Source organism: Blennius ocellaris (assembly GCF_963422515.1).
Source record: "Blennius ocellaris genome assembly, chromosome: 11".
In the NCBI taxonomy this organism is placed as follows: domain Eukaryota; kingdom Metazoa; phylum Chordata; class Actinopteri; order Blenniiformes; family Blenniidae; genus Blennius; species Blennius ocellaris.
The window spans coordinates 26,949,771-26,960,008 of NC_137660.1; the positions used below are offsets into that span (position 1 = coordinate 26,949,771).

Sequence of the window (10,238 nt, forward strand, 5' to 3'; positions counted from 1 at the left end):
TTGTTTCCTCCGAGCGTCATCCAGAGGCGCTGCCTCGTCTTGCCTCGCACCTCACACCTCGCACGGCAGCCTTTTCGAGAATGCGAGGCACTCGCCATGGCGCTCTGCTCTGAATTCGTGTTGACGTTCGTGTGAGTGCGCGACGCTCGGAGGAGCTTCGGCATGGGAGTTTTGTTCCCAAAGCTTTGTAATCGAGCTGTGTTTACAGTTTTCAGCTCACAGATCTCCTCTCTGACCATCACTGTTCAGTGTAGCAGGAGCCTTCACCACACACACACACACACACACACACACACACACACACACACACACACACACACACACACACACACACACACACACACACACACACACACACACACCCCTCCACGCACACACGCTCCAACTGAATCCAAAACAGAGAAAAGAACTACTGCCATTGATGAAAAGTTAATTTAAATCCTTTCGCTGATGATAATCTGCAAAAACCTTTGACAGGAAGAGCAGTAAGTGCAGGACAAGGACAGCTAATGAAACAGATAATGGATTTAATGAGACTTTCCTCTTCCAGCTGGGCCTTTTCTGGGATCTGCTTTTCTGCTTTTTCAGGGACGAGGACGAGGAATCATCGCCTCTCATTTTTCCCCATTTAGAAGCGGTTCTCCTGATATAACAAGATTAACTTCCTGTTTCTTAAAATAGTCGATGTTGTGATGTTAGAGCAGCTGCACTGTGACGTGCCACACACGTTTGGTTTTAGACAATAAAACAACAAAAATCAGTGTCACTTATTTTAAGCTTATATCACCATTGAATTTATCTTATAGATTCGTCGACGTTCTTTAAAGACCAGCCTTGTTGCATTTGTGTATATTATTCGATATTCTTTGTGGCTTTGTCCATCACTTTAAATTACCTGCAAATGTGTTTGGTTTATTGATATTTCCATTAACTTGCAGCATATATACTTACGTCTCACATCAGATGGGACAGCTTCCCCACTCTTCACAACAGCTCAACGTCATTTATCTTTAAGAAGCTCGTTCCCAAAGACTCGAGCTTCAGCCTGAGAAAGCAGCACTTCGTCACAGTTACAGGAAAAGACTCCCACTCCCACTTCATTCAAAGAAATGGTAGAAGATGTCAAAAAAAAAGAGAGGACGTACAGAGGAAATCTGCGTCCTTCAGAAGTTTATTTCTCCAAAGAAAATCATGATCACATGGAAACATCTGTGAGGGAAGAGAAGCACAGCTCCTTCCTCTGAACATATTACACAGCTCATTCTTGCACAAAGCTCCGTTCCTCAGAAGCATATTAATTAGATTATTTGCATAATGGATTGTTGGTAAGACAAGAATAGCTAAGCGATAGCACTGCCTTGTTTTTTTTTTTTATTTCTTTCTTGCTTCTGGATTCTTTGACAGTGAAACGTATCTCTCCATCAGTTCTGTGGCAATAGTTTAATTATTTCACTCTTTCCACCCCAGTCACATTCTCATAACAATGAAAAGGAGGGAAATTAATTTGGTGCAGCTCATTGTTTTGATCTGTGTTAATCAAAGAGAAAATTATCTTTATATGTTACGTCTTCTGAGTTTCCTGGCATTAGTGTTTCTTCTGGCACCATGCTGTGCACATTTGTTCACTGAGCCAAACATGTTCAGAGACTAAAATCACTCAAACCAAGAGGGAGAACCAGAAGTACACCAGTGACTCTGTGTGTATTTATGGGGGGTTTTCTGCAGCTCTCGGTTGGTAGACTTTTCATTTAAGCTTCAGCCTGCTTACTGTAAAGTCGGCCCGGCATACTTGGTAAACACACACACAAATTTAAAATAAACCCCCACACCCTCCTTTGTTTCAAGCTGCTTATTGTTACACTTAGATACAGTTCATTGTGATGCTGCAGACAAGCGGCTGGATTAATTATGATTGGAGCAAAGAAAGATGAAAGGGGACATGTAAGACGTTTTCGGATCAAACGCGACTCCATTTTGTTAAACGGATACATTGACTGATGGGACACTTTCTCTCACAGTGGCGGAATCAAATACTACGGTCAAAAAACACAAACTGAAATAACGTTTTCGAAACCGTGAAAATGCACAAGAAAGTGATGTGAGTCATTCCTGTTCCCCGGGTATTTCCTATGTGAGGAACCTGGTTTAACCTCAATGGTTGGCACTAACAGGGGCTTCAACACTTCCATATGATATCATTTGTTTTGATGCGATTTGCCCTCTACCGCCACAAGAACCTATCTATCATGCGTCGTGCTTCAATGATCATTGACCACGGTAGATACAGGGGGAATATTTGCATTGTAGACAGAAGTAAGTCACATTTTAGTAGTGCTGATCAAAATGTTTTTTATTGTTTGTGTTTTACAAAAGGTGGATGTTTAAAATGAGTCACTTCTGTAAATTAAGGAATAGATGCTGGTCCATGCAGACTCCTCCTCAGGTCAGTCATGAAGTAATTCAGAAGGAGGAAACTAATATTTTTTGGAAGTGTTGTGACCGTTTATTATGCCATCACCAGCAGATGAGAAGCATCCTTGAAGAGTTTTTTTTTGAAGAAGCAGTAGTAGTAGACAAAGTAAGTTCAGGGCCAAATACATACAGTCATTAAGCCACAGAGTTCTTGAAACCATAAAGGTACATGTTCATGTAAACAAATCAGTGACTTTATCTTGATTTTTTTTTTTCTGCTGCTGATTTCTCTCAAGTAAAATTATATCCCGGCTCTCAAGCCCAGCCAAACAGAAGCGCAGATATAAAACAATAAATGTTTATAATCGATGAACAGAAGAGCCAAGAGAGAATCTTTGTTTGTCTTTGCAAGTAGCGACTTTGACCAGTAGAGGGCGGTACAGTAATTAATTTTTTTGTGGGGCCACAGTGATTTCTGTGCATCCAGTGTCTACACACCCACAGGGGGAGAGAGGAGGTTGTATAGGTGTGATGGTGCACACTGACTTCGTGCTGCCTCACCTAATACTGTTATACAGGTTACGATAAGAGTATTTGTTCAGTACAGGATTGTCTCTAAAAGCCGTTACTGTGTTGGCAGATTTTGTTTACTTCGCTGTTTACTCTCAGACACGTACCAAGGAATGTATTATTCTCTGTGTTATCATTTTTTCCCTGCCCTGCCTGAAGGTCTGAAGGCCACCTGATATCTAGTTCACACAAAGTCACAGATGGCTCTGAGACACAGCTGCCACAGATAAGATTATGTCTCACATTCTCATTGACAGACAGAGCGGGAAAGGGTGAAAAACTGTGTTTGGTCGCCCAGATGGATGCACAGCTATTTTACCCTGAAACTTATTCCAGATCAAGTCTCTACTGACTGATTATGAGGAGTGTTTTGTTTTTTTTCTTGGATGCTGAGCATCTTCTCCAAAACTAACTACTATCTCTCAAATGTGCTCCTGAGCAGTGACGAAGCCTAAATTATGACTACGTCCCTCAGCAGCCTGAAACTTTAAAAGGATTTTTTTTTTACTAGTGAAGAATATATAGCTTAAAGATCAATTAATCATAAACAGCAGCAAAAGTAATCATAACAGCAGCAGAATAATCAGCTAAAAGTAGAATTGTATTGCAACAGCCTGAGAGAGGAAACAGGTGCAAACACCACAGACACATAGAAAAGTGAATAATGTCCATATATAGTGTACAACAAAGATGTCAAAAAGTGATAGTCGAAGATGAGGTCAATACCAGACGGAGTCAGAATGAGGAACTGATCAAAGTTAGAAACCAACTGTGGTCAGCAAGTTAAAAAATGTAAGCGGTCAGCATAGCAAAAGTGACGCAGAGGGCCAGACGACCAAGACAGCAACGAGAGTATAAAGAAAGACCGCACTTGAAGAATGGGGCCCTTCTTCTCTACAAGCTCGGGTCCTTCACGCCAGCTTGTTCAGAAGAATGGACCAAGCGCTTGTGATTTGGTATATTCAATTTGTATCCTTTTGCTTTTTGACAATAAATTCTGTTTGAGAATATAACTTTGTCTTTACTTCTATTGGATCAAGAACATGGGGAATTCATGGTGGTATAGAGACGAATTCCTTTACTCTCTACCTCTCAATTGTGGAAATTGCAAATGACCTGCGGTAGAGCCATATGGTGGAACAAATCATCACCTGGATAATGGAGGGGAAACGGTGTGTGTGTGTGTGCGTGTGTGTGAACACACAGTGTTGCACTCTCATCACGGTGGCTGATTCAAGGTTGCAATTCCCATGAGAAATCAAGTCATTACACCGACTGGTCATGATAGACAGCAGCCATCTATAAAAACAATCCCTGAAGAAGCTCTGAGAGTGTGCTGTTCCCGGCGGCAAGGGTCAGCCCTGGGTTACTTCAATAAAACATCCATTTAGAGTCATCCACCCTTTCCATCAAAATATAATACTGTATCAAAAGATGAGAATAGAAGAGAGAAGCTGTAATAGCAGACTGAGGCTCCAGTCCTGTCACTACAGTAAATAATGTCACATTATGTGACCTCTCACACCCACCTGCTCATACATACTGTATAGTGTCCTCTTCAAAGGTTGAAACATACAGTTAGATCTGTATATAAAAATGAATGTAAGTAATGTACTTTTTTTTTTACATTACAAGCAAGTTAAGGATAATTTACACATCATTAGTACTTTACTTTAAATCTATTAACGCACCACTTTCTATTGGAAGGAAAATATTACGAGAATTGAGTATTTACTTAATCATCAATGCAATACAAAACAATGAATTACCAGTACTTCAAAACTTTGATGGTAAGTCTAGTGACCGTATAGAAAACTGCAATAACAAGAGTGATGGTGGGACCAAAAATAGCTGGAGATGAACATTTAGTTTTATGAGAATTTGGACTTTTTACAGCGGATATGCGATCTGGATTATTTTGACTTCAGTGTCATATTAAGACTACAAGTTCCTTCTAAAAGACTGTTGGGAAAGTCAAACTGCTCTGACATTGGATGAAGATAAGATTAGTCATAAACTGATCTGAATAACAGAAATTGTTATTCTTGTAGATGTTGCTGAATATGAACTGAGAAAAATACATGTGGGAGTTATAATCAGAGCTGTGACCTTACTCTCATTCAATTTACTTGTGTTTGTATCTTTTGCAATCTTATTCAAACCTTGTGCGTGCATGTCAAAACCCTGACTCCTTATCTTTAGCTCTGTCTCACAAAACTCCACAACAATATATGTGATGTGGGGGTTGAGATTATTGAATTTCAATTTCAAAGTATTGTGATAACAGGTATGTGTTTGCACCCATTTCTTCCTCACATCAACCACCAGCTCCTTGGTCTTTTATTATGTACTTTGATATAGTCATATATAAATAAAGGTGTCTGAATCTGAAATAATGTAGCCTTGCCTTTAAAAGAAAGTAAAAAGAAGGAACGAAAGCTCAGTTGAGTGCCATTAAATTCACGCTAAAGGGAAGTCAAATAGCAATTCAATTTTAACAACGTACATTTGAATCCTTGGAATTGATTGCAAGTCCAAAATTAGCACATCATTAGTAAAACTGTATGCAATATTTTTCTGGACAAGAACTATACTCCAATAAAATCTACATAATCTTCTAGAACCAAGAGTCCTGATCGGATGCCAACATGTAATTTAAATTAATTATGACATCTATCGATTTATTTGCTATACCGTAATAGCGTCTGTTCAATCTATTGTTATGTAGGAACCTTTGTAAGCGGAAACGAAGTTACATACCACTTTCCGAGGGGACGACGAAACCTTGGTCCGACTCTATTTTGAGCTCGTGTGGAAACTCACTGTGGAACGGAGAGGTGTTCTCCGTTTGGGTTGTGTTGAGACATTTTACAAGTCAGTTAAAACTTACTAACGGTGTGATATAATGGTGAAGTAAACAACAAACCCTTGTCCCTGTTTCGGCGCCAGGTTGTGAAGTAAACACAAACAGGTGTGTCAAACAGGATGAAAAAAGACTTCGGTGATTTAATGCAGAAGTTGTTTTGCATCGAAAATACAGGTGAAGCTTCAACCCGAGAGTTCGCGCTGCCAATCTGCTTCTAAATTTATAGACCTCTATAAAATGAGGTCTCGTTTTATAGAGGTCCAAATGGTACTGAATGGATTCCATATAAGGTATGAGTGACCGTAAAACCCCATCAGGATGGCTCATCTTCGTCCAGGACACGTTTTACAACCTAAATTGGCCGAAGAGAACGCGAAACTGACCCTAAAACATCCGCCATCTGGTGAAAGCCGTTAAACTGTAGACATCACAGCTGTAAAACTACTATAGTCTAATCTCGTGGCGCCACGACCAACGTGGCACACAGTTCACCTCAATCGTGGTCTATTTTCATACGTAATATTATTCTCGGTTCTGGTTGTATTATTCCCTCAGTTTGAGCCGTGTTGTGACAAATAGCGTTTTACTGGGATTATTCTCTCGTTTTAGGGCGGCGTGGGACAGAAAGAGTTAATCTGATAATTGTGTTGTGATATAAAGAGTTTTAATGGGATTGTTTTCTATGTTTGGGCTGTATTGGGGTATATAGAAGTGTGTTTACTTACCGACAATGATGCAATAACAATCTCTTTATAGACTTCATAATATAATAGGAATTTCCAATAGAAATGTATGAAAATAGCTGAAATGTAGCCTACTTGATGTGCTGCCTTGCTGAATGTTTCCATTGGAAAAATACCATGATGTTGGGTCTTGTCAATACCAAAGCATTGTCCTGCAGTGTTAAAATATTTAGCCTATTTACACAACCACACAGATTGAAATATGCCTCGCAAGCCGGTCAATCTGAGGAGCACATCAGGCGGTTTATCACAGAGAACACAGAGATTGTCGGGGGAGGTCTGACCCCTGAGATCCAGCTGAGGTTACTCACGCCAGCCTGCAGGTTCTGGAGAGAGAAGCCTGACCTATGGCCTTTCCAGGACCCGTACTGGGCCATATACTGGCCCGGAGGACAGGCACTGTCCAGGTGAGAAAACAAGTTGTCATCACTTAATTGTAACCAAGGATTTCTAACGCCTTGTCCTTCACGAAGGTACCTCCTGGATCACCCCGAAGTGTGTCGGGGTAAATCCATCCTGGATCTGGGGAGTGGCTGTGGCGCTTCAGCCATCGCAGCGAAACTCAGCGGAGGCTCTCGTGTCGTGGCCAATGACATCGATCCTGGTTTGTGTCCAGGTTTAATACACCTCATTAAGTCAGAATACAATGGAAAAGTTATTTTCCCAACATTTATTTCAAACTGTGAAACCTCCTTATGGTTAGCATTCATGAGAATTCAAAGCATGCAAAACATACATATAGTCTTTGTTATTTTCCTGGATGGTACAGGGCATGATTGTACTAAATCCATCTTTCTCTGTTGCAGTTGCTGCGGTTGCAGCTCACATGAACTGCGAGCTGAATGGCCTGGAGCCCGTCGCTTTTGTAACCGACAACCTGATCGGTTCTGAGCCCGCGAGTTTTGACCTCATCCTCCTGGGCGACATGTTTTACGATGAGTTCCTGGCCACCAGCCTCCACAGCTGGTTGGATCGCTGTGTCGAGACCCGCGGCACCAAAGTCCTGATCGGAGATCCCGGTCGAGCCCACTTCGAGGGTCACGCCATCCGAACACTCTTGCGTCAGCAGGCCCACTTTGAGCTTCCCGAGTCTGTCAGAGAGGAGAACTACGGCCTCACCTGCAGCAGCGTTTGGTCCTATCGTTGTGAATCGTCCCCGTTTTCTTGATCAAATCTACTGAGTCGCTCGAACGTGACTTTCTAAAAGAGTGGACTGAAGCCTCTTGCTTTGGCCCGCCTGCTTTATGTTTGACTCTGCTGGTTTAAGGTGTTTATTGAAATAAAAGTTCACAAATGTATGAGCTTTTTTTCTTTATTATATTTTGTTTGACTTCAGTTTGATTTGTGTAACATGTAATCATAACTTGTCGGATTCATTAAAAATTAAACCCACACGATGTGAAACTTACAATTGTTTTCTCCGTCCGTGGATTTTTGAGGAATTGCAGTCCTGGGCCAAGTGTGATGTCAGAAGTCTGTCATCAGCTTTTGATTTTTTGATGTCATCCTATTCGATATTGAAAATTTTTAACCAAACGAAGAAGCATCGTTGAAGCCTGTTTTATCCCCGGCGTCCATCCCGTACTGAAGTTTCCTTCACGTTCCATTGACTTGCATACTGCTGACCTGACAGCAGGCACCTGTCGACCTTTTGACCTGGGTACATGAGCAGCGCACTTTCTACAACTTCACGGACAACTGTTACACATTAGTGAGGACACTGTGCTCTCCCACATACATTTAATCTATTTAATCTGATGATTCAACTCAACCTACAGACGTTTGATGTGGGATTTTCAAAGGTGTATTTTACAACTTAAATCTGCTCTTTCTAGTCAAATGGGGGTTTCTTATTGTTTGATGTTGGAGGAGGAGGAGGAGAGAGGAAGAGGGGGAGAGGAAGGAGGAGGAGGCTGACGATGGTCACTAAAATGCAAAATGTGAGGATCACTGATTCTCTGAGAACTTGGAAGTGTGAAACTGAGGTGTTAGGGAAAAGAAGAAGACATAGAAAAAAAGGAAGAATGTTTAAGAATACCTATGTATGACAATACTTATATTTGTGTTCAAATGTAGAAGTAAGAAATAATTTGAAAACAGTACAAATACATGAATTTGGAACATCTGCGCCACATTGATGAAGATCCTATAATCTGATAGCATCAAAACAAATCACAGACTGATGGCATGAGTCGGGGTGAGAGAAGCTGGCTTCGAATCTGCATACACTACCACAACAAAGGACCTTATGTCTGCCCAGATGGCCCACACACACAATTCACCTATTATGATCAAAAAAAAATGCCGACAACATACCATCTGACTTCACTAAAGCCTCTGGTCATCCTGGCAGGATGCGATGTGATCTGTGATGTAGCATGTGACCTGCCTCGGCTTCCTGGCCAATATTACAGGGCGAGGAGATGACATGATGGCAAATTAGAGATAAAACATGGGAAACTTTGTATAGGGAGAAAATATACTATAATAACAGAGCTCCTGGTTTCTTCACCCGGCCTCAAAACATGCATGTTAGGTTAAAAGGTGTCTGTGTAATTGCTGTTGAGAGTATCTATACATGGATGGATGGATGGATGGATGGATGGATGGATGGATGGCAGGCACATCGATCTGGGCCAGGCGTGGTGCTGGACAAGCCCAAGAGCATTTTCTCTAATTCTCCAACTGTAATGGTAAAAAAAAAACTTGACTATTGAAACAAAAAGTCAAATGGGAAGTTGGGACTCCGATGCAAAAGAGTCTTTATTCTCCAGAACAAACACTTGCTCCAAAGAACACATCTCTATCTTCCCCCTCCCACTGTTTCTTAGACGTACACATTAACAAGACCAGTGTCACGCCAGATAAACGCACATATAGCAGGTTTAAACATTAATCTGCTGCGAGCCGGACTCTGCCTGCCGCGCGCCGTTCCTGCTTGGCGGCCATAACACACAAACGCACACTATATATGGTGGAGTGCAGATGGTTAGATTGTTGGGTAATTTAATCCAAATCACTCTATACTTTAAACACTTTGTATTATTAATGTACTCTATTGGTACATTAATGTATGTTGTAATTAGGTATACGCTATTAAAGAATATAGACGCTTACAGCTTAAACTTATTTGCAGCTCAATCAGCGCGTAACCATGTATGAAGGTTATATCCTGTTGTTGTGCATGAATGGCTAGACGCACCAAGACACCACGGGGCCACTGTTCGTATGCAATGGAAAAACCCAGAACCTGTTTTCGCTTCTCCTGAGAAGTGTACCTGGCGCACTCTCCCCAGCTCGGCTGAGCAGGGCGAAAATCACATCCTCTTCCTTTCACAGCAAACTGCGCGAGTCGGGTGAAACTGCGTACCGAAACCAAACAACATCCGGAGAAGTCTCGCCACCTTGCAACGTGACCCCGCCAGCTGCACCGTTGGACTACGCTTTTCTGTGTGCATAAAAACAGCCGTGTGTTATCTGCTCATTGTACTCTTGTGGACCTCTGAGAGTAAGACACACGTCTCGCTGTGTGCATCCCAGACTCAGGACCCAAGAACCCAGATATCTGTTGCACATTTATTAGATCCTTTGTATCAGGGCAATAAATATCCGAACTTGAACCTCGTCGACTTCTGGTCCTCTCTTCT

General features: G+C 41.6%; 1 protein-coding gene across 1 annotated transcript; it reads left to right on the top strand.

The window, feature by feature from the left end:
- The first annotated feature begins 5,874 nt into the window (after positions 1-5,874).
- On the top strand, positions 5,875-7,913 carry etfbkmt (electron transfer flavoprotein subunit beta lysine methyltransferase). Its single transcript, XM_080504311.1, has 3 exons — positions 5,875-6,998; positions 7,065-7,195; positions 7,398-7,913. Exons 1-3 carry the CDS (start codon positions 6,670-6,672, stop codon positions 7,757-7,759), a joined length of 822 nt encoding a protein of 273 aa, XP_080360437.1. The 5' UTR covers positions 5,875-6,669; the 3' UTR covers positions 7,760-7,913.
- Positions 7,914-10,238: the final 2,325 nt, after the last annotated feature.